Genomic DNA, 13,976 nt, shown 5'->3' with positions numbered 1-13,976 from the left:
GAACCACCTACCTCCCAGAAGCTGCCTAACATCACTTGCAACGTGATTTACAAATAAGGGCAATGTCTAGAGCTCATTACTGACTCTTGAAAACCGGCAGATACCACATGATTAACCACTTTGTGAAGATAATGAGTTGTTGACAGCCGGCCCCTAAATTACTCCAGGGGGGCTGTTATGTTAATGCTGTTCTCAGTGAATGTGTTGATGGCATCTAGTACCTGGGGAAGTTTCATTCCTCATTGGTGTGCACCACCTGTTCATTGCATATTGATTTGGGAAATACTGGATAATAGCACACACCTGATTGTCGATAGAGGCGAAGGCCTTGTCCGTGCTGAGGTAATTTATGTGGCTGTGCTGGTACTTCAGCTTCCTAAAGGCAATTCTACTGGTCCAGGTAATGGGATTTGTGCTGGACAGTGGTTTTGGCACTAATACAGAGAAGATGCAAATGAGGGCACACCCTGAAAGTGGTTAATGCAAGTTAGGAGTTTCTAGACTTTTTTTTTTTTTTTACGTTTCTGTCCCTGTTTCCCCTCCTTAGATTTGTACTGCACATTAGAGGTGGATTCTTTCGGGTATTTTGTGAACAAGGCGAAAACTAGAGTTTACAGAGACACCACAGAGCCCAACTGGAATGAGGTAGGTTGGGTTTTTTCTTAAGGCAGCTTGTTTAATGTGCCAAACATCAACACACAACGGGCAGAAAACCCACAAATGGAAGAACCTGCTGCATGTTTCACATTTGTGCTACGTATACTGCCTCTCAGAAAACACTTTTATGCCAGGTCCGTTTGTCTGTCAGGGCCTTAAGAAGATTTTCTCGTGGATTAGCTATAGTTAAACAAACATTTCAGTACAAATGAGTTTTGTCCAGCATTTCCTCATTTAAACAGATGCGTGTTTCTGTGATTCTATGTTTGATTACTTTTTCAAGACCCAAGTAAAAATAATATTGAAGAAGGATGGTGAGGGGGGAGAAATAGGTGTAGCCATTTTTCCTGTTTAGAGCCAACTCAAACCTGCTGGGGAGCAAAATGAAATACAAGCAAGGTGGGCGAGTTTTTCTTTGAATGATGCTTTGCTGAAACTCAGGGAAACTTGACTAAGGAATCAACCATCTTAGACTCTGATTTGACTACTTTATATATACAAAATATAAGTTCAGTTTATTTCTAGACCAGCTCTATTAGGGAGGAGGTTCTTTGTCAGTCCCTAAGTGCTCCCTCCTGATGAGTTTTAAGGAGGCTGTATTGATTATTTAGAGACTAGTGTCCTAGTGATGTATTCATTGCTCTTTCCTTTCCTGGTGCCCTGCAGGAGTTTGAGATTGAGCTGGAAGGCTCACAAACTCTGCGGATTCTGTGCTACGAAAAGTGCTACAACAAAACCAAGCTCACCAAAGAGGATGGAGAGAGTACAGATCGCATAATGGGGAAAGGACAGATCCAGGTAAGACTGTGCTTAACTCACTCCTGCTACCCTTACTGCAAACTCTAACGGGAGCTTTAATAAATCATGGAGTGCACCAGGGAGGGCTTTTTCTCCCTTCTGTCTCAGCACTGGAGACTATTCCCTAGGTAGTGAGGTGTACAGTGTGATTCACAGGCGGGAAGTCAGCAGGTTTTTCCCCTCTTGCTTTGTCCCCTATGCCTGCCTCAGCGCTCTTATGGAATAGATGCTTTTTCATGAAAATTCACATTTTGCTCTCTGATTTGCTTGCTAGCTTCAAAACTTCCAGCACATTATATAGGAACTGCACTGTCACTGATCCCTGGGTACTGTTTAGGATGTTCCATTTGTGACAAAAGAGGAAATAACGAATGCGCTATCCCCTCTGTAAGTCACGCGAAAGAAATGCTGCCTCCTGTCTGTGCTGCAGCTTGATTGATGTGATAGAAGGCCTTGGAGGACAGGGTGATTGTCCAGATAACTGCCATGTGCAGAGCAGTGTCCTTGACAGCAGGCTGCGTCTGAGAGGGATTTCCACTGCTAAGAATCAGCATGGGCCACTTTGTCTGCGTGACAAATCTGTAGTACAGGTGTAGGGAGGTGATGAGATAATGGCAAACGGACGCTGCTCTTGGGGAGCTGCTGTGTGGTAAAGCACTAGGGCTCCATGCGAGAGAAATCAGGGCGTCAGTGGAGGACAATGTGGAGAACACACCTTCCCCCTCTTCTTCCAGTTTATTGCGCTGTCTGTCCACAGCTTTTGGAGGATGTTTAAATGCTTGCTCTGAGGACACATGCTCTTTTGAACTGGCTGTTGCACAGAGCAGAGACCCCTGCCCATTTTTCTTTCTGGCATGCTGAAAAATGCCACCAGTTCTCCCCCAGTTGACTGCATTAGTCCTGTCGGCATCTTTTCCAATCTATAGTCATTTCTTTCAGGATTTCCCCAGGTGCTTATAGTTGCTAGTGTAGCTAGGGCTTTCTGTTTTGGTGTTGCTGTTGTGTTGTCAGTATTCAGCCAAAGTCTGTCTTGTGTAAAGGCAAGGTCTGTGAAGTTGGGTGCGGTGTTTTTTTTCCCCTAAATTCCCTTTAGTAAAAACTCCAGGAACATCAGGAGTCGTGTCTGCATCCTCCTGCTGATAAAAACAGGGAAATTTCTGTGTGGGCCAAATTGCCATGTATTGTTAAGTCATGTAGTATTGTAAGTCTGCAACTTCCTACTACTGGGATTTCTGACTCACCAAATTCTCTGAGCTGCAGTGATGAAGACAATGCATCAGGGAGACGGGGACTGTTTTGGCTGTGAAATGTTTATTGAATCTCACAGTTTATTAAATCTTTCCGTTACATTATGGCGCTGGAGGAAGGAACACTGTAAATTGGTCCATGTGGTCAGAAGCTTCCAGGAATAGGCAGCAATTTTAATAGCTCCCATTTCTCATATTTTCTTTTCCTATGGAATATTTTATTTACTTGTTTTTATAGCCACAAGCTTCATGGCTTGCCAACATGCAAGTTTCATCCCTGATAAATAAAACCACTAGGTTTTAGTATGGAAGAACCTCCTGTAAATGTTGAAGTGAAGTCCTCGCCAGACCTTCTGGGAATGGCAGCACTGGCTGAGCAGTGTGTGACTAGCCGGCACGCATAGCTGGGGGCTTCGGTAGCATCCCAGGCGTGAGCAGCTGCCATTCCATGGGTACGCTGAAACTGAAATTATTGAAGGGCTTGGGGGACGAAGACGTGAAAACCATCATATAGGAGGAAACATGAGGCTTAGTTTGGTTGTAATCATGAGCTCCTCTCATTTTGAACTATTTCTTTTCTTTCTGTTGTTACCGTGCGATCCATCTTCAGCACATGGGAGGGCGGCCCTTTTGCTCCTTGCATTTTACACTTCATGTGGCAGGCACATCCACGTGTTTTGAGTGTAGCAGCCTTTTGTTTGGTCCTGAGACTCTGAACACATGTCAGAAACTGGCCTCTGCCTTGGGAACAGACTGCATGAGTTAACTGATACTTCATCCTGTGATCCATCTCCTCCACTCGGTGCTTCCTAGAAGTGCCGTTTCTTTGCTGTTGGCTTTTTTTGTGGTGTTTTTTTTTCTGCGGTGTTTTTTTTTGGCAAACCATTTCCTCCCTCACAGCAGTCCTGGAAAAATCTGAGAGGATGTGACCTTAGATCAGTCATTCTGTGGTAGGAGTGCTGCACCATTCCGCTGTTGCCATGCAAAACAATCACTCTTATCTGCTTAATTATCTGGGATGTCTCATAGCAGTGCACATGGCTATTTCAGACATCTCCTTGTTTTCCACGTAAAACAGATTGTCACATGCTCTACCTCCCAAGTGTCAACTCAGAAAACCTTTTACACACTCGAGTTCATTGAAACAGTTTGCTCATGCAGAACAGTATCCTAGCAGTGAAAATAGGGTGGAAATGAAGAAGGCAATGGGTCATGTCTAAAGGGTGATGGTGGGAAAGATGAACGTGTCAGTGGGGAGCTGTGAGAAGAATGGGGTTATGGCCAGACTGGGAGTTTCCAACAGCAGTGAGGCTCTGACAACATGTATGTCACATCAGTTACAGATAAAAATTGATGGAGCGTAAAGTTGCCAAGGAAATTTATTAAAGGGAGGAAGTAATAGCATAAAACACACTAACCTTAGGGTTGCCTCAGTCCTTGCTCCCAGGCATTTCATTTCCACTGATGCTTGTTTTTTCCTGGTTTTGTATGTTTCATTTTCTCTTCTGAGAAAAAAGAAGAAAATCATCAAACTCTCTGTCGTGGTTTCCTGAGGCAGAGAGCAGACACCCTTTTCCTTAGTGCCTGGCTTGCGTTTGCCATTGACCAGCATCCCCAGTTCACCCTTTTCCCAGGTCTTCTCCACTCTGTTGTGCACACTCAGCCTCTGCTGACTGCTGTACACTAATTGTCCGTCTTAATTCAGTGCTAACCTGTGCTGGGGACCAAAGACTTGCACTCAGGAATCCCTGTGGTGCCGACATGCTTTGTGCAGGGTATTTGGTGTTTTGGGATGGGTTTTATTATTTTTAAATTTTATTTCTGAGAGAAAGGTATTTGTTTGATTTGTTAGTGAATTTGAAGCTATAGCTTGCCACTGCAAATGCCAAAAAGCAGGCCACAAGGGAACTGGAGGTGCTGGGGGAGTAAAGACAAACTGGTCTGTATTTTTCCTGCACAGCTTGCACTTTTGGTGGGGGCCGTGTAAACAAGCTCGTTATCCTTTGAGGGTTTTAGCAGGCCTGTCCTGTTTGCATAAGTCATGGAAACACCACAATATTTCACCGTTTCACTGGAGATGGGACAAGTCCTTTTGTCACTCCAACCAAGCAATTCGTTGAAGGAAATACTTAGAGCGGCAGTAAATTTCACTGTCGGAGTAATGCAGAGGCAGCCATTTCTCAGTGCCTCCCCCTGCCTGAGCTGGCAAAACAAGCACTGTGTGCTCGATCGCTCGGAGCAGCCTCCTTTTGGCACGCTGTCTGTAGATTGCATTCTTCTGCTTGATGTTCCTCCTTCCAGCTCAATGATCTCCAAATCAGGCCAGAAGACAGCATGACCCCATTTGTCACAGGCCCTCTCTGTGCTGGAGCATCACACTCATGAGCGCTCTTTGTCTTCAGCCTGCTTCATAACCTGTGTGCTCCAGCAGCACACAACCGGTGGTGCTCTTGCTGCCCTTGAAGGTCAGTTGTCTGTAGGGTCCAGGACTGAAAGCTTGCTCAGAGTCTAAATGGCATTCCTTGGTTTCCTGTTGACTCTTATTTCCTGTTGTGACTTTATCAGACTGTGAGACCTGATCTTCCTGTCTATGTTGCTGAGAGCTTATTTAAGCTTTGCTCCTTTATTAGCTTTCATCATTTCACTTTGTTATTGAAAAAGCACCTTGGTTTGTTTGGGTTTTTTTTTGTTTAAAATTGCTGTTGTTATTGCCAGTGATTTATGCAGGGTTGGCTCGGGTCAGGCAGACCCACTCCCTGTGCTCGTTCTCCTGCGCTGCCTCCATTCAATTCAAGCTGTTCTCTAGCAGGTGGGCAGTGCAAGGTCCTGCCAGCCCTGCAGCGGAGTTCAGGGGTGAGGGAGCAAGAGGTAGATGTAGCAGCAGGTACACTCACAGTCCGTGCTCAGCTCCAGTACTTACCCAGTAAGAAACAATCTCTGTGAGCTCTCAGCTCCAGCACACTGCTTTTGCTATGGTTTTCCAACCCTGTACCTCTTGAGACAGAGTAGAACTTCGTTAGGTGTGAGCTGTTAAAGCTTGCTTGTGTTTTGTACAGTGGTAAGAGTTTCCTTGTCACCACTGAAGACATAACCGGTAATACCCGTTAGCTTAAATAAACTGTAACTGGACACTGGTCAACTCTTTCTTTAACTTTTTTGGCAAATATTCAAAACCTTTTTTTCCCCTTCAGTCTTACACAGTCGCTCCTTGCTATAAATAATATACTCTCAGTGGCTCCATTCTAAAAGCATATGGAAAACTGCTTCTGAGCTGGGGGATTGGCTGTGGCTGGGTCTATAAGCAGGGCCATTCTCACAGCTTAACAAGATGAGTATTTAGGCAGCTGGAGATCAAGCTTTCAGGAATAGTGAGCATGGTTACTCTGCATAGGAAACCAGGCACTTCAGAAATGGTTTCCTCTTGATTCTGGGAAAGAATGCTGCTGTTGAAAGAAACCAAACTTCCAGCACGGAAATTGAGGGAAAAACAGCCTAGATTCTGGCCAACTTGTAGGGACCCCTGGCCCAGCCACACAGGCGGGGGCGGATCTGTTCCGCCAGAGTTATAAGCAAACCCTCTTGGCAAGCGGTCTGTTACTTGGGTTTGCTGAAGCACTGAAGCTAAGCACTGCTGCCTGCTGGCCTCTCGGACCTTTGTGCAGTCCCAAAATGTGGGAGCTACTGGTTACTGACTATTCCTTACAAGGGGTCTTCAGGAATTTCTGCCAGAGTTGCACCTACAGGAGCCGGTCCAATTCGACAGGAAAGCACGTGTGTGCCGGCAGCATCCCGCTGTGGGCTCACGTCCGTAACAAAGTGCGCAGAGATAAGGTTGGCCTGACTTGCATGCCTCTTGCTTCTTGGGGTCTCTGCAGTGTAAACAGGGAGAAATTTTTGTCTCTGCTGGTTGTCTTTTTGAGAGAGTGGGGAAGGGTGTGGAGGGACTTGTCTCTCTAGCCATCAGCAGCATTGGGTTTTTGATAAGTTGAAAGAGTGTGAGCACGATTGCATTGGGGAGTTTCCAGAATATACTGCAGCTGCCATTTTTTCAGCATTTACCTCTGCATGTCAGAGAACTGCTTTTGCAGGGGGTTCTGCAAGAGGGAGGAGCTGTGTTGCAGAAGCACATCTAGTCACTGGGTGTCTTTGCTGACAACAGTAAACTCAGGAGTCTAGTGCAGTTGCCTCCTCCTGGTCTTCCTGCATCTCGGAGTTCAGAGCCAAGTGTTACAAAGCTGTCTCGGATGCACTGAAGCCTGCTTGCTTTGGCTGCTTCTGCTTGCTGACAGAGGTCCCCAGGCAGAGAGCTCTTTTCTCTCTTGCCAGTCTCTCTTGAGCTGAGTGCCACTCTTCAGCTGTTCAGGTGGGGTGTCTCTCCCAGGCAGTACTGGAATTGCTGGGTGATGTCCGAGGACTTGAGTCAGCTGCTCCCCAGCCTCACGACTGTCTACTCCAGAGATCAGGCAAAGTTGAAAATGGGAGGTCAGGGCTTTGCTTCAGAACTTGTTTCTGCCTAATGAATTCTTGGAGTAACAGGGCCAGGTGCTCTTCCTGCCACCGTGCTTAAGTTCAAATGAAAGGTTGAAGTAGAATCTCACCTGTTTCTAGAAAACTGCAGAAGGAGAGAGTTTCCTCTATTTCAAATCTCTCCTCCCCATTTCTGACTCCTAGCCCTGTGGGGTGGGATGAATTTGGCTGCCTATTGATGTGCCTGTTGTGCTACAGCAATGAATGCAGTCTCTCTTTCTATGAAAGCTGAGGTTATTGGCTTTCAAACATTGATTTTGCTTGCTGAGGTTGCCTTTGTTGTTGAGCAGACAGTGCGTCCGTTGCTGCATTTTCCACGTGAGTCCTCATCAGCCCGGCTTAGAGAACTGCACGAGATCCAAACATCCCATTACCTGAAACCTGGGAAACCTTGGAATGTGCATTTTCCTATGGAAAAGAAAGAATATGTTGAAAGAGGCAGTTCTCTGCTCACTTAGAGAAGCCTTTCAGGCTAGCTGATTTCTCTGAAGTCTGTTCCTAGCTCATGGATAACTTCCATGTTTTTCAGCTGGACCCACAGGTGTTGCAAGACAAAGACTGGCAACGCACAGTCATCTCAATGAATGGAGTAAGTATAGAAAGCAGAAGTCAGCGCTGCTTCTGTACCTCTTAGGTGCTTTATTTGTTTGCTCTTCTTTGTAGCATAGGGAAAAAAAAAGTTTGAAAAGTAACAGCTGTTCTCTTTCATTCAGGTTGAAGTGAAGCTGTCAGTGAAGTTCACCAGTCGGGAGTTTAGCCTGAAAAGGATGCCGTCCCGGAAACAGACTGGGGTTTTTGGAGTCAAGATCGCTATTGTCACCAAGTGAGCTGATGTGTTGTGCTTGTCCCTGTTGTTTTTCAGAATGCCAACTGGCCAGTGGGATGCACCCATCTTCCCAGTGAGGGATTTCTCAGTCCCACCTGCCCCACTGGGGCGGTAGTGTGGATGGCTGTAGCAGCAGAAAGGAGGTGCTCTGCATTTTCTGAGCTTCATTTTTTCCAGGAAATAAACCAGTGTGCACACAGGCTTTGAAACCCAGGGTGTTTACTTACTAGGTATCAGTTTTCTGATTTCTGGAAATAGCCCTTGCCCCTTTACTCTGTAGTTAGCTGACTCTGCCACAAATTTCCAGAGCCACAGAACAGTGATGTTTCCTTTCCATAATCGGAAATGTTCAAGTTCTTTGGATCCTGTTGTATTATTTTAACCCCTGATCCTTTGTCATGAATCGTTTGCCAGAAGAAACCTGTTTATTTTGTTATATAGTTTGGGAAGTGTGGTATTTCCTCCCTATGGAATTGCATTAATTGGAAAGGAACAGTGTTGATGTGCATCCAAGGACTGGTTGGGAATCCTCTGAGTACCTGTGGAGAGACAGCAAGTCTAGGGGCACTGGGACCCCACTTGCTCAGGGCAGCTGCACAACAGCCAGCACCAGGCTGAGACACTCAGAAAACCCTCTCCAGTTTTCAAAGGTTTTTAGCTCAGTCCCGACTGCCCATTTTTCCAGAAGAGGTTTGCACAACAGAGTGATGGGGTGGTTTTAGCCAGCCCAGCTGGCTGGGGCAGCAGGCATTGAGGGCACAGGCTGTGCTGAACTCTTCCCTCTGGCTTTCTTAAGGAGAGAGAGATCGAAGGTGCCTTACATAGTGCGCCAGTGCGTGGAGGAGATAGAGCGGCGTGGGATGGAGGAGGTGGGCATCTACCGTGTCTCTGGGGTTGCGACCGATATCCAGGCTTTGAAAGCCGCCTTTGATGTCAGTAAGTATTTTTGTCTGATGTTTTCCTTTGCGCTGTGAGAACCTGTGTGAGCCCCCTGTCAGGTGCCTGTGCTATTTTTAATCTTATGTTCCCCAGGAAGCATTAAGAGGTAGAGATTCGCACACAATTTTAACCCTGGCCGCATGTTTTATTAATATTCTTCAGCTACAGATATTACGCAAGGCACCCAACAGGATGGATTCTTATACCAAATACTACATTTGTTATTCTTCCCGGTAGACATGAAATGGTGGGTTTGCCTGCCTTGCCAGATCTTTGTAAATGGCAGAGACCTTCCTCAGGGGAAGCGGCAATGATCAGAAATCATAATTTCCCCACTATTGTGAGATCTCCAAGTTAATGAAAGTCCTTGAAATTAATAATGTTCTGCAAAAGCTAGGAAGGATGTTTACGAAACTGGAGTTGGGTGGTTCAGGGCTCCTGAGTTCTCTTCTTAACTCTGTCTAGATTGATGTGCACAGATTGTAAAATTGGATCATTTTGACCAATTTTTGCAAAGCTTTCTTTGATTTTGAGCAGAAAAGGGCTCCTTACTGGTGCTGCATTTAAAAGAATGGCATGTATGTCCCAAAAGGCATCCAACTCAGGCAGATGAAACACCTCCAAATTGCTCAGGTACAAATAGTGAACTGGTGCCCTACTTCCAGCCTTCACATGATGGTCCAAGGACCACTCAAGCCCAGTGCCCAAATTCATCCTCCCTGCACGTTTTTCTTGACTTATTTTGTGAAGTTTCTTCTTTTTTGGATTGACTGAGGAATCTTCACTAGTGCGAGTAAGGGTGTTTTACATTTTGAAAAGCATTATTTATACTAAATGCTGGTTTATACTAAGCTTCATGAAACCAGTGCTGGCTCTGCTGGTTGGCCTGTTTGTTTTAGGGAATGGGGGTGGGCTTTTGTTCTTAATAGTAACAGAACTGAAATGTGAGCCTTGAACTGCCTGTGTACTTTAGCTACTCTCAGCAGGGAGTTAGACAGCCTGAGTCTCTTATTCTAAGCAGTAAGGGGCAGGGAATTGGAAAAACAACTGTTGTCACTAACAAAAGTTGAAATGCATATAAATACAGTCAAGCGGGGCTTGTTGCAGAGGAGGCCAAGGTAGCTGGCACAGCACAACTAACTCTGGGGAGCGTGAGGTTCTCTCTGCTTGATTTAAAGCTCTGACCTGTTTGCAGTCCTTTGCGCAGCACTTCTCAGTTGTCAGAAGGTGGTAGCACATTTGATCTGGATAAATGTAAACAGGAAAACCCTCAGCTATTTGGGCAAAGACAAAGATAAACAAAGAGAGCCAAAGCAAGAAAAAGAAGGAATGCGAGGCCAGCAGCTTCTTTACCCCACTTCCCCTCTTCCTTTTTCAGATAACAAAGACGTGTCGGTGATGATGAGCGAGATGGATGTTAACGCCATTGCTGGCACCTTGAAGCTGTACTTCCGGGAGCTGCCCGAACCCCTCTTTACAGACGAACTGTACCCCAACTTTGCCGAGGGCATTGGTAAGTAGTAGCAAAAACAACCCCTGATAACTGAAATTCCTGCTACTCCTAAAGCAATACAAACCCCGTATTTATAGTGTTGGACAGAAGCCTGGAACAAGCTGTTAGGGAAGTGAAATGGAGCTTAGAAATGAGTGGTGGAATGACATCTTCTTCCTATGAGCTTGAATTGCTTTGGTTTTTCGTAAGTTGAAAATGTCCAGGTTGCTGAAGGATAGGTTAAGAATAGAAAGATAGCTTACTTGTTGAGGCTGTGCGTGCTGTTTGCCCCATGCAGGCTTTTTTTGAGGGGGGGATATGCCTTGCCTTATCTTGGTGCAGGGGAAAAACCATTTTAACAGTTGAAAGTCTGAAAGCACTGGACCTGCCTGAGAGAAAGGATTCTCTACACATCTGTGAAATAAAGGCAAGAGATCCTGGGGGGTTTTGATGTGCTGCTCTGACTTTTCAGCCTATGATGTAATTACAGTCCATTCAGGACCATCCATTATTTGTTGGTTTGGGAATTTTTGCAGTCAGTCAAATTCTCATTCACAGCTTACAGTGACGTTTTGATATTTTCTGTCTTGTAGCACTTTCAGACCCTGTTGCAAAGGAAAGCTGTATGTTGAATCTATTGTTATCGCTTCCAGAACCCAACCTTGTGACATTCCTTTTCCTTTTGGACCATTTAAAAAGGTAATATGGGGATCCTTTAGACACATATTTAATCTGTAAAGCATCATTATTTTGATAAGAGGAGTTTTTTCTTAAATTCGTGCTGAATCACACAAATGAAAAAGCATTTGCCAATATGCTGTGAATGCACATCAGGTAATTATTGTCTCATACTCAGTGAGGCACTTAAATCTTGAACTCCCTTCCCACTCATACTGAAAGAATTAGAACTGGAGGAAAGGGGCAACAAAAGTCTCGGGGCTTATGTAGCGCAAATGCTCTCACTGGAGAGATGATAGTCTTGTGACTGAGGTCCTGGATTAAAATCACAGAATCACAGAATGTTCGGGGTTGGAAGGGACCTCGAAAGATCATCTAGTCCAACCTCCCTGCCAGAGCAGGATCACCTACAGTAGGTCACACAGGAACGTGTCCAGGCGAGTTCTGAATATCTCCAGAGGAGACTCCACAACGTCTCTGGGCAATCTGGGCCAGTGCTCTGTCACCCTCACAGGGAAAAAGCTTTTCCTAATGTTTTGGTGGAACCTCCTGTGTTCCAGCTTGTACCCATTGCCCCCTGTCCTGTCATTGGACATCACTGAGAAGAGCCCAGCTCTGTCCTCCTGGCACTCACTCTTTACATATTTATACACATTAATGAGGTCACCCCTCAGCCTCCTCTTCTCCAAGCTAAGGAGACCCAGCTCCTTCAGCCTTTCCTCCTAAGGGAGATGTTCCACTCCCTTCAGCATCTCTGTGGCTCTGCACTGGACTCTTTCCAGCAGTTCCCTGTCGTCCTTGAACTGAGGGGCTCACTACACTCGTCCTTGTGTTCCATAAAATTTCTCCCTGCCCAACTCTGCAGCCTGTCCAGGTCTCGCTCAATGGCAGCACATCCTGCTGGTGTGTCAGCCACTCTTCCCAGTTTTGTGTCATCAGCAAACTTGCGGACAGAGCGCTCTGTTCCCTCATCCAGGTTGTTGATGAATATATTGAGTAATACTGGTCCCAGCGCTGACCCCTGAGGGACTCCACTAGACACAGGCCTCCAACTAGACTCTGCCCCATTGACCGCAACTCTCTGACTTCTTTCCTTCAACCAGTTCACAATCCAAGGAATCCAGGAAATCTGTGTTTTACTTTTGTTTCTGCTGCAGATGTTTTTGTCTTTGGGTAGATTTTTTAACCTTTGTGCCTCAGTTTCTCATTTATAAAACTGTGATGAAAAACTTTCCTTTAGTCCTGTCCCACTTCTGCCTGTCCAGACAGAAGGCAGCAGTTCCCCTCCCAAGTTTAAGCCATGTCTGTGAAGTGCCTGGAGACTATGGTTGTGTCAGATCGAGGTATTTGCTTACACACAAAGTTCATTTAGGCACATATGGAGAGAGGCCTTAATTGAATGTATCTAAAACTTTTTACAAAAGGATTAAATATGGTTTCTTACTTAAGGACACTTCCAAACTCAGATATTTATAAAGTTCTGCCTTGTTCATTGCTTCTTCTCCCAGGGTTGCTGAGAGGGAAAGTGTTAACAAGATGTCCCTGCATAACCTCGCAACTGTCTTTGGACCAACGCTGCTCAGACCTTCAGAGAAGGACAGTAAAATCCCTGCAAACCCGACGCAGCCCATCACAATGACGGATAGTTGGTCACTAGAAGTCATGTCCCAGGTAAAATCCTACATGTGCTTTTGAAAAAGACAGTATCTGGGAAACTGCAGTCCTCTAGCAAGGCCTAGTTCAGCATCCTGTGGTTTTTTTGACAAACATAAACAACTTCCACCCTTACACAGACATTTCAGACAGGCACTTTAGACTGTTTACAGAACTGTGTTTCTTCAGGCAGTTCAGTTTGCATCTGTACCGATACAGCTTTTCCTGAGAAAATGTCAGTATGTGCCCAGTCCTGTTGTCTCTCTTGTTTGTGCACAGCAAGATTTTTTGAGGGCTGTCGCACAGCGCCATATCGGCAGCCTGGGACAAAAGGACCATCAATGTTTTTCCACAATGCTCCTCAAAACTTAAACCACCTTCACTGATGCACAACAAAATTCTTTGCTGAATTCAGATTTCTTTGGCCACTGCTGCCTTTTGAAGACAATGCAGAGAATTCTAACATAGAGGCTTTGTTAGCTGGTCAGGCTGGTTTGTACTTTCTTGAGTAATGGCAAATTATAGATGATGTTTTTTCAGTGCAGTGGAACACCAACACCGTTTTTATACCCTGGAAGATGAGAAGTGTCTCTGAAGCACTGCTAGTTTTAATATTCCTGCTCTTATACACTGTATTAAAACAAATACATCACTGCAAGATAGTCCTGTGGAGAGAGCTGTAGGCACGTCTGCCAACTCTCAAAGAGCCAGGATGCAAATGCGTTAACAGAGCTTTATTATCGCCTTTCTTGTTCTAGGTTCAAGTTCTTCTGTACTTCCTGCAGCTAGAGACTATCCCTACCCCAGACAGCAAGAGGCAGAGCATTCTCTTCTCCACAGAGGTGTAGGTGCGCGTTGATACCAACGGGACACCAAAAAATGCTCTTGGCTTAAATCTGCCACACCTGAGAAAAAGACGATTGATGTTTCTTCAGACATTACTGGCCCATTCGTATCCTGGAGAATTATGGCCCTCAGTGCTTCTGCTGTTTTTAACCAGAGATAAGCTGAAGAGAAAGGAGAAAAGTCTCTGCTCGATTGGTAGGACCAGAACTGAACTGGAGATGGAGCTGTGCAGAATCTCCACTAGAAGGAGCAATAGACACTTGAACAAATGCACCACAGAGTGTGGCTATTATTCTTGTTGGGAATGTGACAG

General features: G+C 45.4%; 1 protein-coding gene across 1 annotated transcript in view; it reads left to right on the top strand.

Annotated features, from left to right (window-relative positions):
• LOC104273641 (breakpoint cluster region protein) overlaps positions 1-13,665 on the top strand; it is a gene marked incomplete at its 5' end in the record, with an annotated part of 36,355 nt that extends 22,690 nt beyond the window's left edge. The window contains 9 exons of the mRNA XM_009869034.1: positions 548-645; positions 1,324-1,455; positions 7,759-7,818; positions 7,943-8,052; positions 8,852-8,991; positions 10,373-10,507; positions 11,080-11,185; positions 12,673-12,835; positions 13,576-13,665. Coding sequence (XP_009867336.1) covers positions 548-645; positions 1,324-1,455; positions 7,759-7,818; positions 7,943-8,052; positions 8,852-8,991; positions 10,373-10,507; positions 11,080-11,185; positions 12,673-12,835; positions 13,576-13,665 — 1,034 coding nt within the window. The remainder of the gene's footprint in view (positions 1-547; positions 646-1,323; positions 1,456-7,758; positions 7,819-7,942; positions 8,053-8,851; positions 8,992-10,372; positions 10,508-11,079; positions 11,186-12,672; positions 12,836-13,575) is intronic.
• Positions 13,666-13,976: the final 311 nt, after the last annotated feature.

The sequence above is a fragment of the Apaloderma vittatum genome, unplaced genomic scaffold (genome assembly GCF_000703405.1).
Source record: "Apaloderma vittatum isolate BGI_N311 unplaced genomic scaffold, ASM70340v1 scaffold1335, whole genome shotgun sequence".
Lineage (NCBI taxonomy): Eukaryota > Metazoa > Chordata > Aves > Trogoniformes > Trogonidae > Apaloderma > Apaloderma vittatum.
This window is presented reverse-complemented; position numbering and strand designations above follow the sequence as displayed.